The sequence below is a fragment of the Macaca mulatta genome, chromosome 12 (genome assembly GCF_049350105.2).
Source record: "Macaca mulatta isolate MMU2019108-1 chromosome 12, T2T-MMU8v2.0, whole genome shotgun sequence".
NCBI classification, from domain to species: Eukaryota; Metazoa; Chordata; class Mammalia; order Primates; family Cercopithecidae; genus Macaca; species Macaca mulatta.
The window spans coordinates 12,718,643-12,738,279 of NC_133417.1; the positions used below are offsets into that span (position 1 = coordinate 12,718,643).

Below are 19,637 nucleotides of genomic sequence, written 5' to 3' on the forward strand. Positions count from 1 at the left end.
ATTCAAAGGATATAGAATAAGGCTTTTGCCTCAGCTTGAAAGTACATCTATGAATGCTGCATAGACACAGGGATAAAGTTCAATCTCCACATTCCAATATCTTTTCAGGCAGAGATTTTAAAGCAAATGCCAAACAGCCGAAGTGGAATGAAGACCAAACCCAAATCCTCTCCTGAAGAAATTCTGTACTGCTATAGCATTGTATGCCTCTCCATTTCCATTTTCAAGGTGAAAATAGTAGTTTCTAAAGTCTGCCCATCAATGCCAATGACTGCCTTTCCTATACACTCTGGCATCTTGTCTACAAAAATTTGATGTTTTTGTGTCAAAGTGTTGAGATCTAAAAATAGCACTCTAAGAATAAAATTCTCTTCCAAATAACAGAGGAAAAAAAATCATATTTAGTTTGATGATGCAAGGCACATTACTAAGAATACTTTTTACCTGAAAACTTAAAGTAAATTTCTCTCTAAAGCTATTTAATGCAACAGAAACAGATACAAATTTAAATGCCTACAGGGGCCAAGCAGATCGAAATGTATGTGAATCCAGCTTTGTGTTAGTAATAAATGGAAATGGACACACAATCTCAGTGTCAGGGGGAAAGAGAGATAAGTATAAAGTAGGTGTTCCAACTAAAGCAGGCCCGTAGTACTCATTAGCAACAGGAAATTATGCCATTCTGTAATATGAGACCAAAGAGCCAGGCTAGAATATTAATGTAAAAATTTTCAGTTTTTGAATATTGGCAATGAAATTTAAATTTCTTTAAAAAATTACAGTGGGAATCCACATTGACTGGACCAATAAACTGCATGTGAAGGCTATGTTGAGCCTATAGGCAATGGAGCCATCAAAGGGAATTTGCATATTTATTCCTGCGTTTAAGGTCATATTAGGAATATGATTGGATTTAATTAAATTTGTGAGTGACAGGTATGATTCCAACATTTCAAAACAATGGGTAGGACAATTGGTGGTGATGGTAGTGGTGATTGTCATGGTGAGTTTTAGTCACAATAAAATGATGCAAATGATGGTGGTACCTATTGATAGGCAAGGAGTCTACAGCTGTAGATTTGCTTTCTTCATGCCAAGGGTAAGAACTCTGCAAACTTTCACTTCCTTTGGAGCAATGCGCAAGGCCCTTCCTAAGTATAGTTGAGAGATGATTGTTTTGTATGTAGTAGGAAAGCCTGTCACCGGGACCAGACGACATGAGTTGAATCCATGCACCTCAACACCCTAGTTGTATAACATCAGTGAGGTCACTCTGGGGCTCACTTTTCTTATGTTTTAAATGGTTATAATAATAATAATAATACTAACAATTTGATATTTTTGTATGAATCAAAGGGGATAATATATATAAAACAATGAACACACCAACTTGCACATAGTAGAGATTCAATACATAGTTATGGAAATTCTCATTGAAGTTTGAAATACAAACACGACATACAAAGAATATATAAAAGGAGAACAAGACATGGCACCCCACAACCAGAATGCATGAGCAGAGCAGCCAGACATTCTCACGTATGGCGCCTATAAGGGCACATGGAATAGGCGTATGATCCTTAAAAAACACGTTAGTATGACCTAAAAAATAATAAAACACACGCAGCAAGAAAAAAACTTATTCTCAAGGGCAAGGGTATGGTACAGAATTAGTCAATGTGGTTTCTCTAAGTTTAAATATCTGAATCTTGGTATTTCACCAAATTTAGAATGGCAGAGTGATGGGGGGGATATCATTCAAGTCTGATGAAATGTCACAGACTGCCATTCATTTTTATCAACCAATTTTGGTTAACTGCTGCTTGGTAAGTTTATTTTAGTATATAATTTGGGTGACCTAACTATTAAAAAATACAATGGGTTTTTTTTCCCCCTCTTTTGTGTCCTTTCCTCTTTCAGTCACTTGGAAGTAGTAAATAAAATGTTATATATGGTAGACAAACAGAAAATTATAGGAAGGATTCAAGAACTCAGCTCCCTCTGAAGCCCATGTGTGAATCTCAGTGGATTAACCTCAAGAGACTCCACACCCGCTTCTCCTGAGTGGGGTACATGATGTTTTTCGTTTCTTACGGCTGTAAAGGAGGAATGGCCAGTAAGATGCCTGCCAGCAGCTCTTCAAGTCTGCAGTGCTGCACTGATGCTTGCTGATAATTCCATCTTACCTTTGTTTAAGGAGCAATTATTTCTCTGTTGCTTTCTTTCTCAAGACTTCCAGATTAAAAAAAAAAAAAAAAAAAAAAGACCGAGGAGATTAGGTAACAAGAAGCTTTAAATGAGCTTAAGGGTAATTTGGCCGCCAACCAAAGCAAATTCAGGCATTGAGTGGTCAGATATACAGTCTACCCAAGGATAATATTCATTTCCCTGTGTTCCACACAGGGGTGGGTGAGGGGGACTGGACCACATCTGGAATCTTGTTTTTATTTCCAAGCATAAGAAAAAAGGGGAGAAGGCAAATTAAGTATATATTTAAAATGTTCAGAAACTTTTTTTTTCTATAAATGCTCTAGAAACCTGAAACCGTAGGACTTTTCACAAACAGATACAAGAAAACAAAAGCAGGTCTTGGTATATGAATCAGCCAAGGTTTACTCAATGCCACTTTCCTGTTAAGAAATTAAAATGACCCTCAAGAAGTCAGAGATGTAAAATTGATTTAAAAAATACCACAGATGAAGATTTTGGGGGTCATAATTTGTAGAACATGACCTCAAAATAAAGAAGGAAACAATTAGTGGTGTCATTTTATATATATATATATAAAATGAACATGTATATAATGTGTATATATAATGAATATATATAATGTATGTATAATGAATATATAATGCATATATATAATGAATATATATATAATGTGTATATATAATAAATGTATATATATTTCTAGAAATATATTCATACATTTCTAGATTGCCTTCAGTCTTATTCAGGAAGCAAGTAGATTAAAAGTCAAAACTATTAGACTGTACACCATACTTGTGATTCACTACCACTTAGATCTTGATGATTCCAAAATATATATCTCTCTTTCTCTGGAACACATCAACTGTTGGTCTTCTCCAACTCTTCAAATTTCTCAAGACTTAACTCCAGTTTCCTCTCAAAAATGTTCCCAAATGTTCTGTATTCTCTTTTCCTTCTCCATCCTAATTTCAATTTCTTGCATATAATATTTTGTGACATTGATTTATATATTGATTTGTGTGTGTGTGTAATTCTTGTTTTCCCTGTTGGAAAATGGGTAAAGGTTTCATAGAGAATAAGCTCGGCATTAATCAGCAATTTAGCCAGGGTATCTGCAAAGTCAGACCATCTGAACCCACCGTGATTCGCTTTCTCTTGGCTTGAGCAATCCTCCCTATGTCCATGGCTAGTATTTTATCCTGAATCTCATCTTCTGATGTCTCAGGGCACTTCCTCCTTCAATTAAGCTCTCTCTTTATGTTGTACCTTCGACTTCTCCCTCTTTTTCTGCTTGTATGCTGTAGTCGTCCTCAACCCTATCTCTCAATCTAGTTACTTCCCTTCTTTTCTCTTCAAATTTTCTTCAGATCATTGCCTGCATTCTCTCATCTCATCTTCCTCTGCACCCTTTTCCTCCTCAACCTATGACAATTGGCCTTTTCCCCTTTCAGTCCACTGAGACTTCTCTTATTAAACTGCTAGTTTCCATGGAACATGTCAGTCCCCAATGTCCTTCACTTTGTTACAGCATTTTACATTTTACTTTTGCCTTCTTTGCTGTTACACACACACACACACACACACACACACACGTTCCTCCATGAATATATATTTATTTGACTGTCTACTAAATCCTTCCCTTGGATGTCATCAGGCACCTTAAACTAAGATGTTCAACCTCCTTCACTTGTCGTTTTCTCAGGGGTCAGTTTTCCCACCTGTCTGTCACTCACCTCTGTGAATGACTTGCCCTGTACACCCAGTTGCTGAGGCCATAAGCATATGAGTCTTCATTTCTCTGTTCTTTCTTACTTCCTCCCCCACTCTTAATTAACAACTTCCACCAATCTCACTTTCTTCATGTCCCTCCATTCAATGGCTTTATCCTCATGCTCCCGAACTCAGTTTTATTTTGAGATCTCATGGCTCTGCCTAGGCCTTGGGGCTGGTGACACAAACTGGATCCCTGCTTCTAATCTATCTACTCTCTTAATTCCTATCATTCTTCTTATTATTCCAGGAAACATGTTTATATAATATGTACCATGATTCATACTTTATTGCTTAAAACCTTTTAAGAGGTCTCTATCTCTCATAGGTAAAGTCCAAACACCAAAATATTTACAAAGTGAACGATAAAATGTTATTTTAAATCACTGTTGCCTTTTACAGAGATAAACTATTTTTTAAAAAATAAGATCCCTAAATTAGAGGCACTGCTAGAGTTTGAGGTTGCTGCTTTAGAATGTACTGGTGGTTTGGGGACTCAGATGAGCAACTCATATCCGTGGAGCCTTTCCCTGGCCATGGGAGCATTGAAATAGAGTTTCACACATGAACTCACTTAATCCTGAGAATAACGCTAGGAAAATATTGTTAACAATTACCTGCATTGTACAGGAGCAAGAAGTGAGATTCAGGAAGATGATAAAACTTCTCAACGTTTATCATTTGCAAATAGAAAGGCCAGGATTGACACAGATTTAGATGCCAAAGCATTTGCCTATAACCACCAACGTCTCCTGTGCTCCAACACGGGTCTCCCACCTGCCGACAGCAGCTCTCTCAAGAATGGAAGCTGGTGCTTGTGAAGCCTCCTCTGGACTGTGCTGGAATCACAGCGCCAGGCCCTGAGTCCTCACACTGTCCTCAGTAGGTCCCAGGGTGACCATCCCCATTCTGTGCACACAGGCTTTCTCCACACAAGACACAGCTCAATTGATTAGGTTTCTGTTTACTAATTTGCAATCATTTTCCAGCCCTTCATTCCCTGAGATTACACATGGATCACCTTGACAGGATTTCTGGGAGTCCACGAGCTCTTCTGTTATACATTCACAAGGAATCTCTTGGTTTATTTACACACAGGGCAGATCCACCAGTTACATGGTGAATTTTACGAATAAACTTTCAGAGAACAGCCCTGTTTTGGGAAGAAGGAATTTCAGTGCTATTTCCTTACTCCACTCAAAGTCTGGTGGCTGAATGAACTTTGTGCTTGCATGGTATTACTTCTGTTATGTTTTTGTTCATTGCATACATGCATATATACTTTTCTTTCTTTTCCCTTTAGTTTCTTTTTTTTTATTTCCCAACTTTTAATTTCAGGGGTACATGTGTAGGGTGTGGAAGTTTATTACATAGGTAAACGTGTACCATGGTGGTTTGCTGCACAGATCATCCCATCACTTAGTTATTAAGCCCAGCATTCATCAGCTATTCTTCCTGATGCTGTCCCTCCTCCCACACCCAACCTCCCACAGGCCCCAGTGTGTGTTGTACCCCAGCCCGATGTGTTCATGTGTTCTCATCAGTTGGCTGCCATTTATAAGTGAGAAGATGCAGTATTTGGTTTCCTCCTCCTGTGTTAATTTACTGAGAATAATGGCTTTCAGTTCCATCCATGTCCCTGCAAAGCACATGATCTCGTTCCTTTTTATGACTGCATAGTATTCCATGGTGTATATGTACCACATTTTCTTTATCCAGTCTATCATTGATGGGCACTTGGGTTGATTCCATGCCTTTGCTATTGACAATAGTGCTGCAATGAACAGACATGTGCATGTAACTTTATCACAGAATGGTTTCTATTCCTTTGGGTATATGCCCAGTAATGGAATTGCTGGGTCAAATGATAGTCTGTCTAAATCTTTGAGGAATCGCCACACTGTCTTCAAAAATGATTGAACTAATTTACGCTCCCACCAACGGTATAAACATGGCTTTTTAATAGCCATTCTGACTGGTATAAGATGGTATCCCATTGTGGTTTTGATTTGCAATACATGCATACAGACTTTTCTTAGACATCCGTTTAACTTCTACAAATCAATGTTGGCTTTTATAGTTTATTTAAGATTGGATGAAAATGGAGAAAATAATAATAAAAAGATCGTTGATAAATCTTTGAGCTCTGACTCCATGGCACATCTGCTAGGTGCACAAATTATTGCTAACTCAGCCAGTATTTCCCAGAGATAGATATTCCCCCACTTTAAAAAAATAAATTAGAAACCAGAAGCTTAGAGAGGCTAAATGACGTAGGCTTTCTAGTTAATAGGTGACAAATCCACAATTTGTTCTTTCCATTGCATAATAAAATATTACTGAGATTCATTACGTTTTATATTTAGAAAACGACAATGATACCAGCAAAAACAGCTACAGTTGTGTGTATTTTAAGTGTATTACATGAATTAGCTCATGACACTTTCACAAAACACCTATAAGACAGATGTGCAAAGGAGATGGAATTATTTCTCCTTCTGCTACTTGATGAAGGCACTACACTTTAAAAAAAAAATGCAGACATTGGGATTTATTTGTAGTTCACAGAGAGCATTGCCATGGACCACAGAATCAGCCCCAGGCAGAATAGAAATGAAAAAGACAGAGAGAATGAAAGGAGCAAGAAAACAGCATCCCCAACTTCCCATTCTGTCAGAGCTGTCCCCTTCAGACATACTTGGCTAAGAGTTCCAGCAAATTCTGATCAAGAAGTTGTAAGGAATGTCTCTCCATGTATCCGTGTTCTGACTGGTGAGTTCTGAATATCCCTGTGGTAAAGCTACCTCCTCAGGGAGAGGATCATTTCATGTAAATGCAAAATCATAATCTCTATAATGACTGTGAGTTTTATTTCTGATACAATTTTGCTATTGCTCGAATAATGAGACTTTACAGACAATTTAGTGATAATATATTTGTAAAGCTTGACAGATAACTGATGTAAGAGAAACCTCAACCTACGTTTTGTTTTCCACAAGATTAAAAAAAAGTATTTCATAGCTATGTTTTGTTTTCCAGAACTCATGGATGATAAACTGTTCATATTAGATATTTTTCCCTAAAAGGTGGATAGGATGGTGGCATCATTAAATAAAAAGAAGGGAAAAAAAACCCTCTTTAATACTACCATAGGCAAAGTATTTTATTTACCTCATTTAGGGTATTTACCTCATTTAGAATTTTACAAAATAATGATGTGACATTTTGGTTTTGAATTTTCAACCTTTTATTGCAAGTTCTTTTTTTTATCTATTTTCATATGTTTTTCTTTATCTCTTAACTGGGCAAGGCCTTCTTATTCTTTCCATTGAGATACATCAAAAAACATTCTGTCTAAAAAAAAAATGTAGGCTGGCTGGGAATAATGGTTCACGCCTGTAATCCCATAACTTTGAGAGTTCGATGTGTGAGGATTGCTTGAGGTCAGGAGTTTGAGGTTGCAGTGAGCCAAGATCACATCACTGCACTCTAGCCTGGGCGACAGAGTGAGACCCTGTCTTAAAAAAAATTAAAAAAAAATTGAAACCCAGTCATGGGAACATTAGCATAAGCAAGCCAGTATCAAGTTACTCCAGAATGTATACTTTAAGAGTATATTCAATGACTAAAACAGCAGAAAATAACTAGCAAGTGGAGCGCATATTTGGCCAGGAAGAGTGGATGAGGAGAGAGAAAATGTCCCATCTCTTCATTCATGCATCCTTTCATTAAGCAGTTAATGCGTGGAGGACCCACCAGGTGCCAAGTATACTCCTCTCCAACACAAGAGGCTGGCCCTGATTAGTTTGCAAGATGCATGTGGGAATTCAGGGACTGAGTGAGCAAAAACCCACATAAACCCTTTCTAATTCCTGTCTGCCTAGAGAACAGGCACTTTCAAAACTCAATAAGCAGTAGAGTAGCTCATAAACAGATTCATGAATAATCAAATTCAACCAATAGAGATTGCCTAATTTATTATTCTTTTTAAATAAGCGATAGAACGTTAGTGTGCCCCGAGGTGAAATTTTTGTTTCTCTCAGAATTCAAGATTGGAGCCCCTTCTCAAGATACTACCTGGTCTAAGGCGTCCTCACTGCATGGAGCCTGGGAATCTCACAGGTGAAGGTTTTGAGGAAACCAAAAGAGTTCTGAAAGATCAAATAATGACCCAGGTGAGGAAACAGCAAAATTTGACACCACTAGGAGGTATCCAGCATCATCTCATTCTGCGTCTCATGGGAAGGGAATGCAGGGTCCTTGGGAGGGGCAATGTCCTGGGGCCTGGATTAGACATGTAGTCACCAAAACAAAAGCCTATTTTGAAGGCAAATGTGTACAAAGATAACTTTTGGAACAGGATGTTCACTTGTAGCTACTTTTAAAAAAATTAATTGTTTAATTGAACAACAAAAATTGTATATATTTGTAGGGCATAATGTGATGTGTTGACATATGTATAAATCATGGAAAGGCTAAATCAAGCTACTTAACGTATCTATCCCCTCACATGGAAACAATCTCAGTGTCCATCAGTGAATAAATGAATAAGGAAAATGTGTATATAACCAATGAACTATTGTTCAAGCTTGGCAAATTAAGAAAACCCTGTCCTTTTCAATAACATGAATGAACCTGGAATATATGATGTTAAGTGAAATAATCCAGGCATAGAAAGACAAATAACTACTTTTGGTAGCCAGAAGAAAATCAATCTGTAGCAAAAGGCATGTAGGTTAAAAGTTGGTAAATATTTCTTGTGAGATAGTAAAACAGGAGTAATGGCTAACAAGGAAGTAAATTTCAACTAAAATTTCAACTAATCCTATCATGGCTATGGCCTGACCTATCTGAAAATACGTTGGTAAAAATCTGTCTAACAGAAATCATTCACCTATCATTCATTCATGAATTTAGCAACATTTATTAAATAATTTCTCTGTAACAGAAAAGTAGAACCAAAGGCTAAATAGTAGCTTAAAGTTCCAGCATTCTACATGCTAAAAAAATAACATCCCATAAAAATATTCTATTCTTTAAGGAAAAGAATAAAAGATTTTCTTTTTTGGATTATCAAAAGACTGGAATTTACACCTTACATCATTTTCTCTTCCTATTTTTGCCATATCACTTTATACAAGGGTACACTAAGGGCAAGAGGCAAAGAACAGAGTTACCAAAAATCAAATAAAAACTTCTGTACTTTCTTCTAAAATAAATAAAAGAATGTTCTACTGCTAAGTAAAAGAGCTTCACTTTAGTGCAACCTGGTTGTTTGGATGAGAAGACTCTTCATCTGGGCCACGGGTCATCACCATGAGGGACACTGCACATTCTCTCTGCCTTCTCCAACATGCTGTTCCACCGGCCTTTGACCCCTCTTGCTGGATGACTGTTTTCCCACCTCCCACACAGCCCGACACTCTCCTGAGCTGTCTCCAGGGTCTGCAACCCAGAGCTGTCACCAGAGTTTCCTTTCTTACTCTCAACAAGCCAGCACTCTAAAGTAGCTGGTTCAGAAACCATCTAGTTGGGAGGATTCCTAGAGATTGAATGGTGATGTTGAAGAGAAGTTCCTTTGCAAACAGTCATTAATTACTAAAATTATTATTCTTTACATGTTCCTTCATTTCTTCCTTTTTCATTACCATTTGGTGATTTGGTTGGGATAGAAACCCCTAGGAAATCAGCTAATTCAGATGTGTAGTTAAAGCTTTCCTCTTACTCGAAGAAGGAAATGTACTTTTGAGGTTCACTGAGTGACTTTTTCTTCTCTCCCCACCCACCTCCATCTTGTGAGCTGTGTCACTTTCACTCACCCCTACAACATGCACTCATTATCTTCATTTACTTGAGTCTCATTGAAATGTATGTTATTCAGTTACAGCGGCTTGTTAAAATAGAACAAGACGGCCATGGTTGAATGCACCTATAGTCCCAATGCTTTGGGAGGCTGAGATGGAAGGATTGCTTGAGCCCAAGCAATCAAGACCAGCTTGGGCAACAAAGTGAGACCCTCACTCAAAAAATAATGAAACAAAACAGAAATTATCAATCACCAGAGGCTTAGAAGATGCCCCAGGTTCCCTAAGCACCCTGGCTTAGCAAATAGAAGCATGCATGCTACAGTGATGTGATTTGAGAGATCATAGGAGGGTTCTCTCTAGCATCCTCACTGGCTGCCCATTATTCAAAACCCCAACGTTAGCAGCTCATTTGCCATAATCACTAAGCGCATCCTTAGATTCAGCTAAAACATCTACTCTGCCCCTTAGGCAAGCGACCTTAACCAAACCATTTATCATCTCTGAGCCTCAGTTTCTTTTTTCTGGGGAAAAGAAATAATAAAACCAAACTCAAGAGTTATTGAGATGTTAATATGAGATATAGTATATAACATACTAAGAACAATTCAGGCTATGATAGGTAACATTTAAGTGGCAATGTTATCTAGGAGTTGTAACATATTAAACTGCTACCCACTGGGTGCTATACAAGGCCAAGTCAGTTTTCTGATTAATTTCACAAAGGCAAAAACTTGAGGAAATTTTACAAGGCAAGAATATCCAAAGCTTCTCTGAGGCACACAGAACACCACTGATAGTAAACGAGGCATGGTGGTCTAAAACAAAATTTGAAATGTGTGGAAAGTCAGTCTGACCACATGTTGGTCAAGAAAGAAGTCGCAAGTATGTTGAACGTGATTAACTATTTCACAAGTGTGTCAGCTTTTGTATTTTTCCTTTCTGCAGTAAACAATAGAGTTTGATATATAAATAATAAATGCATTTTCACAAATATGCCTGGTCTCATGTGTGAATGCTTATCGTATGCCTATAATCCTTGTACAGACAAAGCTAGCTCACTGTTATTTCCATACCAGGAGCTTCATAACCTGGATTTGACCTTCCTCCCTCCCTTTATCTTCTGTACATTTCTCACATGACGACTGTGCAACAACCCCCCCAACCCCTGCCTGTAGTACACCAGTTTGTTTATTTCTTTAGCTTCTTCTCTTCCTTCAAAACTTAACTGCTGCTTCTCTTCACAATCTAAATTTCCCAGCTCATTTCTACCCCAGGTTCAGGTACATCTGTGCTTATTTCTCTTGCCAAATTTTTCAGACCGATGTATTACTATTAGCTTGGTGCAAAACTCATTGTGGTTTTTGCCATTACTTTTTTTTTTTTTTTTTGAGACAGAGTTTCGCGCTGCTGCCAGGCTGGAATGCAGTGGCACCATCTCAGCTCAGTGCAAGCTCCTCCTGCTGGGTTCAAGCTATTCTCCTGCCTCAGCCTCCTGAGTAGCTGAAACTACAGGTGCACGCCACCACACCCAGCTAATTTTTGTATTTTTAGTAGAGATGGGGTTTCACCATGTTGGCCAGGTTGGTCTTGAGCCACTGACCTCGTGATCTGCCCACCTCAGTCTCCCAAAGTGCTGGGATTACAGGCGTGAGCCACTGTGCCCAGGCTTGCCACTACTTTTAAATGGCAAAAACCACAATTACTTTCTCACCCACCTAATAACTAACTAGCACTTTCTTTACACTGTCCTGAGGGTTCCTCAAGGGAAGTGACCATAATGCCCTCGACTTTCTCTGTACAGCAGACTATCTGTCTGGTACAGAGTAGGCACTAAGTAATTAAGCGATAAATCAGTAAATGTTTGATAAAGTAATACATACAGATGCTTCTATAATGAATTATTTATAAAAACCCTTTACCACAGGCTATGACTTGCACTAAGACAATGAATGAAACTCAGAAGTGTTGAATCAGAATCTCAGCCTCTACTCCCTCTTGAGAATGACAGAAGGAACTTTCTGATCTGTTCTCACCTAGACTTTGCCCCAAGATGGTCAATATGCTACTCAGGGACATCCAGGAGTGAGGCAAGCATCCTTAAGAGGGGAAACTCAGTCCTTTTCTCTTGACCTTTGATAGGCAGATTGTTGAACAGGACCTTATCTAATAATAAATTCTGATGACCTAAGAGAGGTCACTTGCCACAGAAAGTGGCCCTGGATGGAAAATTTTCACTGGCTCTAAAGGAAATGGAAAGGGTCATGAAATATGTAACAACTTCTGGAGTCATCAAGGTGAGAGAAGACATTGTGAAGAATCCCTCTGAGCTCACTCTGGATGATGAAGTGAAATCATCAGATAAGGGGTTCAGAGGTTAGTGAAACAGTGAGCAGGTCAAAGGAGGGAGAGGCTGGGAGCTGAGTGGAAGACAGCAGTGGAAAGTTTTAGGAAAGGAGACACAGAGCACTTCAGCCCAATTAAGGGATATAAGGTCACGCTCCTCCCTGTCCCTCAGTGTGCAGTAAACTAAGCCTGGTTCATTTGATCCCGGGGAAGTGGAGACACTGAGGCAGTGTTCAGTAGGCAAATGTCCTATAAAGAAAGGGATAAAGGAGAAGAAACACTGAGCAAAGACCAAGAAGGCAACTAAGAAAGGACTCAGAGTCTGCCAGGAGCATTGGCTCACGCCTGTAATCCCAGCACTTTGGGAGGTCGAGGCAGGTGAATCATGAGGTCAGGAGCTTGAGACCAACCTGACCAACATGGAGAAACCCCATCTGTACTAAAAATTAGCCGGGCGTGGTGGTGTGCCCTGTAATCCCAGCTACTCAGGAGCCTGAGGCAGGAGAATTGCTTCAACCTGGGAGGCAGAGGCTGCAGTGAGCCGAGATTATGTCACTGCACTCCAGCTTGTGTGACAGAGGGAGACTCCGTTGAAAGAAAGAAAGAAAGAAAAAAAAGAAAGAAAGAAAGAGTGAGAGAGAAAGAGAGAGAGAAAGAAAGAAAGAGAGAAAGAAAGAAAGAGAGAAAGAAAAAGAAAGAAAGAAAGAAAGAAAGAAAGAGGAAGGGAGGGAGGGAAGGAAGGAAGGAAGGAAGGAAGGAAGGAAGGAAGGAAGGAAAGGAGGGAGGAAGAGAGGAAGGTGGAGGTGAGAGGAGGGGGGAGGGGAGGGAAGGGGAGGGGAGGGGGGAGGGGAGGGAAGGGGAGGGGAGGGGAGGGGGGAGGGGAGGGAAGGGGAGGGAAGGGGAGGGGGGAGGGAAGGGGAGGGGAGGGGAGGGGAGGGGAGGGGGGAGAGGAGGTGGGGAGGGGTCTGAGTCAAGAGTAACTAGGAGAAGCACTTCTACCTATTCCAGCTCCTATATCTATTTCTTTGATTACACACATAGTGTCTAATATGCACTGTGAGAGTAAACTTATAAATCAAAGGAATGAGTGAATCCAAGCGACTGGGAGCAGACGTTTTGAATATGTTTTATGGCAGCACGACCATCTAACACTTCAACACACCTCCCAAGCTCGTAGGTGCCATCTTGTGATAATTCTCTTCTTTAAAGATGGTCTAAATTAATGTGTTCAACTAATTACCACTGAATGTCTTCTGTAGGTCTTGAGAGGTATAATGTTTAAAGAGTCATGGCCTCCACCCGGGATACAAATCATAGTTGGTTGTAGGCATCTGCAATAATGAGATGGAATTCACTGGAGGATAAAGTGGGGGCTCAAGGAATGCAGAAGCCCATTCTACCTGTGGTTACCTATATCTAATTTCACCTACATGAAGAGCAAGATTCATTACCACGTAACTTCGGCCAGCTTGAGTTTAGGAGAAGGCACTCAGGTAACCTGCCCTGGTGCCTAAGCAGCCCTAGGGTGTTCTGAAGAGATAATTCCCATCTCCTGGGATCCAATGAAGACAAATGCCTGGTCCTTTCCTTGCTGAACTGAGATTTTAGCTTAACCTTATATTTTATGTGAAACAGTCCTTGTTGTTCACAGTTTGAGGAGTGAGTAAAAATATTAAAGGGAAATTTGGAGATTGAGACCAGCTTAACATAAGAATTTTTAATTAAAATTGAGCAGCATTTGACGAAGTAAGCAAAATTGCTAAGCCAAAAGCAAAGAATGCTTTAAATTCAGTCAAAGAAAAAGTATATTTGGAAATGTTCTGTACATATTTTCGTAATCAATACAGTAAAAAACTAGCAGCTCACCTGGAGGATAAAAGAAGAGTAAATGTAATGGGCATGGAAGCTTCAAACTAAATTCGTTTTACAGAAGTAAGTTGGTGTGGGAGACTAAGAGAAACCCTGGCTGCAGAAACAGCTGATTTCTAATTGTGTATCTATCACTTGACCGACATGTTTGACACTGGGAAAATTATTTAACATCTCTGCAATAGATACTACTCAACATTATGAAGCAAAAGGAAGACAATTATATGAAATTTAATAGATGCTCAATAAATATACATTTCCTTTGTGTGTGTTCATTGGTAGCAAAAGGGAAGGCGGGTGATTGAAACATCAATGGGAGCGTGAAGAAACAGCCTATATAACCCCACATCCCTGTCTCTCTCACTTTCTCCCCGCAAAACCTATAGTCCACATATCATTAATATCCTGACTCAATTGCAAAGCTCAATATTACATGTCATTCCTTGTTTGAAATGGGAAGTTCTGAATATAAGAAACTGATGGAGGCCGGGTGCAGTGGCTCACACCTGTAATCTCAGCACTTTGGGAAGCTGAGTCAGGTGGATCACGAGGTCAAGAGATCGAGACCATCCCGGCCAACATGGTGAAACCCCGTCTCAACTAAAAATACAAGAAAAAAAAAAAAAAGAGCTGGGCATGGTGGTGTGTGCCTGTACTCCCAGCTACTCGGGAGACTGAAGCAGGAAAATCTCTTGAACCTGGGAGGCGGAGGTTGCCGTAAGCTGAGATCACGACACTGCACTCTAGCCTGGTGACAGAGTGAGACAACAACAAAAAGAAGCTGATGGTATGACCACATGCTTGTATGTGACAAGCATCAGTTATACTGAAAATACTAGAATTGACCATTTTCAATTAAAAAAAAGGTCACCATCGGGGCACTCCAGTTTGTATTGAGCTTCTCATCCATGTCCTTCTGTCTTAGGGAAATTTTATACATCAATTAATGCGCTTTCTCTATAATTGCAGAAAGATGGAGATTCTCATTACCATTCATCCTTGTCAGCGTCGCAATTGCAAAAGTGCTGAATGTCCAGGCAGCTCTCGTCTAGGCCACACTCACACTGCTGGACCCCAGGAGGAGAACCTCCCCAGTAAGGGTGCCTTTCATTGGACCGCCCAATCCACCAGGTAAATGGTGTTCCATCTGGAAGACAAGATATTCCACCAGTCAGGGCAGGGCAAACCTGAAGTAACACAGGGGATGGCACAGAAACTGAGCTGAAAATATCTTGGAGAATAGATGTATATAGATAATCTCCTTCCCTTCCTGTCTTCTTCCCTCCCTCACTTCCCCCCTTCCCTGTGCTTGCTTTCTCCATTTCTTTGTTTCGTCATCTCATTTTTCTGTTCCTTCTTTTTCCATCTCTTTCTTTCTCACTCTTTCTATATATTTAAATTTGTATTTATACACCTATGCACACCCATATATGTACACATGTAAACAACATTTTCATCAAAATGTGTGTATAGTCAGGTATCGATGAATGGCAATGTTGAGAGGCAGTGTCGCAAAACTAAATTCTTACCAGATCAGGCACAACTAAGTAAGTTAGGTCAGAATTTAGACCAAAAATTTTAATATATGAATTTTTAAAAAGAGTAACTTTCTTTTACAACTACCAAAGAGAAAATGAGAACACCAGGGCAAAGATTAGCCTGACCTCTGTTCTCAGTTCTGGGTAGACAATGAGGAAGTTAGAGACTCCGGTGAACAAGAGGTTGGCTGTGTAAGAGAGCTGATTCTGACTGTCTCCCATTGATTTCTCTCATAATAGTAGCCCCACATTTACCATATCTTCTGATTTTGTTTTTTAAAAAGAAGTCATACATTCCAAGCTGAAAGATTTGGGAGAAAAATAAAATAAAATAAAAGCACTGTGAAGGCTAATAATGTGTGGGCCTGAACAAACCCTTGTGAAGGTTATATTTAACCCAAATAACGCTGGTATGCAACCTGTGATTTCCAGTCTGTATATCTAACTAGAAACAAATAAATATAATAACTAACTAAATATCTAACTTGAGTCTTGTCCTTCTCAATTTTTTTCTTTACAAAATGTAATTTAGTGAAACCTTTTGGATATTTATGATTGAGAATATTTCATTAGCTTAGAATTATCATTCTGAAAGTGATACGGTATCCAAAACAAGATAGGTAGAGATGGAAATGTTATACACTTTTAGACTGAAGGATGTGAGGCCTGGGCTCCCTTTGGTAATTGCCTTTTTTTTTTTTTTTTTTTTTTGAGACAAGAGTCTCACTCTGTCGCCCAGACTGGAGTGCAGTGGTGTGATCTTGGCTCACTGCAAGCTCTGCCTCCCGGATTTATGCCATTCTCCTGCCTCAGCCTCCCGAGTAGCTGGGACTACAGTTGCCTGCCACCACACCTGGCTACTTTTTTTGTAATTTTAGTAGAGACAGGGTTTCACTGTGTTAGTCAGAATGGTCTTGATCTCCTGACTTCATGATCTGCCCACCTCGGCCTCCCAAAGTGCTGGGATTACAGGCATGAGCCACCGCGCCCGGCCGGTAATTGTCTTATTTGTGTGTGATATACAACAGGTGCTTAACATGTGCTTATTTAAAAAATGAAAGAAATATTTATTAAGGGACACTTTATATCATTTACAATTTTACAGTAGACTAATAGGAATTGTCTGAGGATGTTACTAGGATGAAATTTTGCCTAATCAAGATTCTAGTTTATATGCATATTTTTATGTGCAAACGTAAAAACCACAATTAATCTCTATATACAAATAACAACAATTTTCTCTTACTTGGCTCCAGGCTAACATCCCTATGAAAGCCACTGAGGTAAGTAGGAAGAGACCAGGCAACCTAGAGCTTTCAATAATCTGAAGGTCATGAGTAAAACATACAGAAGATACTTTGAAAAGCAACAGCATTTTAGGGGTGCTGATTCATGAAGCAGAGGGCCTGGAGGACTGCAGTCATCCCAACGTGGCACTCCACAGTCTGCCTAAAGTAAGTTCAATTCCTATGTCGTCTTTAAAGCTGGAGTTTCAATTAGAGATGTCTGTTAACTAGTGTGTTCTTTTAAAGAAAAGTTATAAACAATATGAATTCATTTTCTTGAGTTTCCAATAACTATAAATCACTGTACAATACTACACATGAATTGCTTTCTTCCTAAATCCCTGCTCAGGTGAGTCAAGCATACATGGCCTAGAGGACTGGCAGGAGCATGGAGCACATTCAGGACTGGAGTAAGCTTTGGTGGCTCATCGAAGCATGAGTCCAGCCAGCATGAGGGTGAAGCATTTTGTATGTGAATACATTTGTCAGTGTTGTCCTTGGGTCCAAAAATGGAAAGAAATCTCTCAAACGCTCCCTCCTTCCAGCAGCCCAGGCCTCTCCTCTCAGACTCTAGAATCCAGACTACACAGTCAAGTCCCATGTCAGCAAGAGTTACTTTGTTTATGAACTACCGGAAAGGCTACAAGCACAATAATTGCATCATTACTAATGGTATAAGCTCTGAACAGCCAATTTGTGTGCAACTTCTGGTGGATGTGTTGCTTCTAGTAGATTTACCAATTCTTATTTGGTGTTTTCACTCCCTAGAAGTTCCATTAGCAGCCCAACTCTTCATTCTGTTTTGAATTCATCAACATCTTGCACCACTTTGGCCTCTAATGTCTCTCTCCTAATGTCTGGCTTAAAGGTTGAGAAGTTTAAAAGTTAAAAAATGTTTTAACCAATTGACTTTCAACAAACAAGAAGAAAAAGGTAGAGAACAAAAAATTATATATGTATATATGAAAACAGGAGTATTGCTAAATTTTCCCTCTAGATGTCCCATCTTTGTGTCTTGGTTCCTGTGGAGTATTGGAGAGATTCTAGCAAATGAAGCTACTGAGGATCAAACAGGGGTTTGACTCGCCTGAAGTCTTGACTCTAACCATGTAGTCAGGAAGAAAAAAGACATCCTGGGCTGCAAATTTTGGCCATTGCAGAAATTGAATTTTTTCTTTCCCGACAGGAGGTTCTTTCAAAAGTGAAGGAAAATAGCACAATTATAAATATTTTATTTTAAAACATATGCATTCATTCAACAAACATTTACTAAAGATTTATACTGTTTCAGACATGGTTCTAGGCACTTGGAATAAATCACGTAAGACAACATACCAAAATGAAGAAACAAACAAAACATGCCCTCCCTGTCGTTACATTGTAATTAGGAGGAAATGGCAATAATAACCTTTAAATAATTTAGTATTTAGAAAGGGATAAGAGGTATGTTGTAATCGGTTTTCATGCTGCTGATAAAAACACACCTAAGACTAGGTAATTTATAAAGAAAAAGAGGATTAATGGACTCACAATTCCATCTGACTGGGAAGGCCTCACAGACATGGTGAAAGGCAAAAGGCATGTCTTATATGGTGGTGGACAAGAGAGAATGGAGTGCCAAGTGAAAGGGGAAACCCCTTATGAAATCATCAGATCTTGTAAGACTTACTCACTACCATGAGAACAGCATGGGGCAAATTGCCCCCATGATTCGATTATCTCCCACCGGGTCCCTCCCACAATACATGGGAATCACAATACATGGGAATCACAATACATGGGAATCAGGATAAGATTTGGGTGGAGACATAGCCAAATCATATCATATAGGGAAAATACAAAACAGGCTAAGGAGAGCAAGTGTGCTGTGAAGAAGGGTATATTGCAGTTTTAAACCACACAAATCAGGAAAGACTTTGATGAAAAGATATCCTGAGCAAAACTTGTAGGCCACGGGTAAGTCACCTGTGGTCATCTGGAAAATCTCATTGCAGACAAAGGAAATGAACAACGTAAAGAACAAATCAGGGCATTTTTTAGAATCTATGGCTAGGTTTTTAAACTGCACTTTGCAAAATGTTGCAAATGCTCTGATAGGAAGGTTTAACAGGAAAAAAAAATGGGTAGCAAAAAACAGATAAAATAGAACTTAGTTGATCAGGTTCTTGAATAGAAGCTAAGAATTCCCTCTGCCTGTTCCAAGGCAAAAGGTATTTATTATGAAGATGCTGGACTGCCACAGAATCATAAATATAAAACCCTGCCCAGCTGGCTGCCCCTGAATGCTGAACGCCTAGAGACCAATTCAGTCAACATGCTGTCTGAACCATCAACACCTCCCTGCAAGTATCTCGAGCTGCAACCCTGTCTCCCCAAAGATGTGTCTCTGCAGCCCTTGTGTCTGCAAAAAAGAAGGTTCACATGGAGCCTGCTTCCTGGGGTTATCTTCCCATCAGAGCATCTCACAGGTAGGGCTGATGGATAAAGCACAAGTTGCATGCTTGAGTCCCAGCTGGAAAGGAGATTGGTGATTTAAATTCTGACTTCTTTGCTGTGGAGGCAGAACTCACAACACATTTCCCCCTAACACAGACATGTTATTCAAAAGCTAAGCAGACACTTAGTATCTCTCAATGGGTCAATATTTTAAATCTCTGAGATCTCTATTTCTTCCACCAAATGGGATTATTGATCCAAATATAAACCTATTCTGATGCTTCTGATAAACAAAGAACTCTATGAAATCTGGTGAGCAGAGCTTAGGGAGGTTCCACAATTTTGCTTTGACAACCAGGAAGGCACTTTGCTTTGAC

The 19,637-nt window shown here is 39.4% G+C and overlaps 1 protein-coding gene across 1 annotated transcript in view; it reads right to left on the reverse strand.

Moving 5' to 3' along the window:
* The window catches only part of CNTNAP5 (contactin associated protein family member 5), an 861,846-nt gene that overhangs the window by 162,059 nt on the left and 680,150 nt on the right, over positions 1-19,637 (reverse strand). Inside the window, exon 14 of the mRNA XM_015109883.3 lies at positions 14,991-15,147. Coding sequence (XP_014965369.3) covers positions 14,991-15,147 — 157 coding nt within the window. The remainder of the gene's footprint in view (positions 1-14,990; positions 15,148-19,637) is intronic.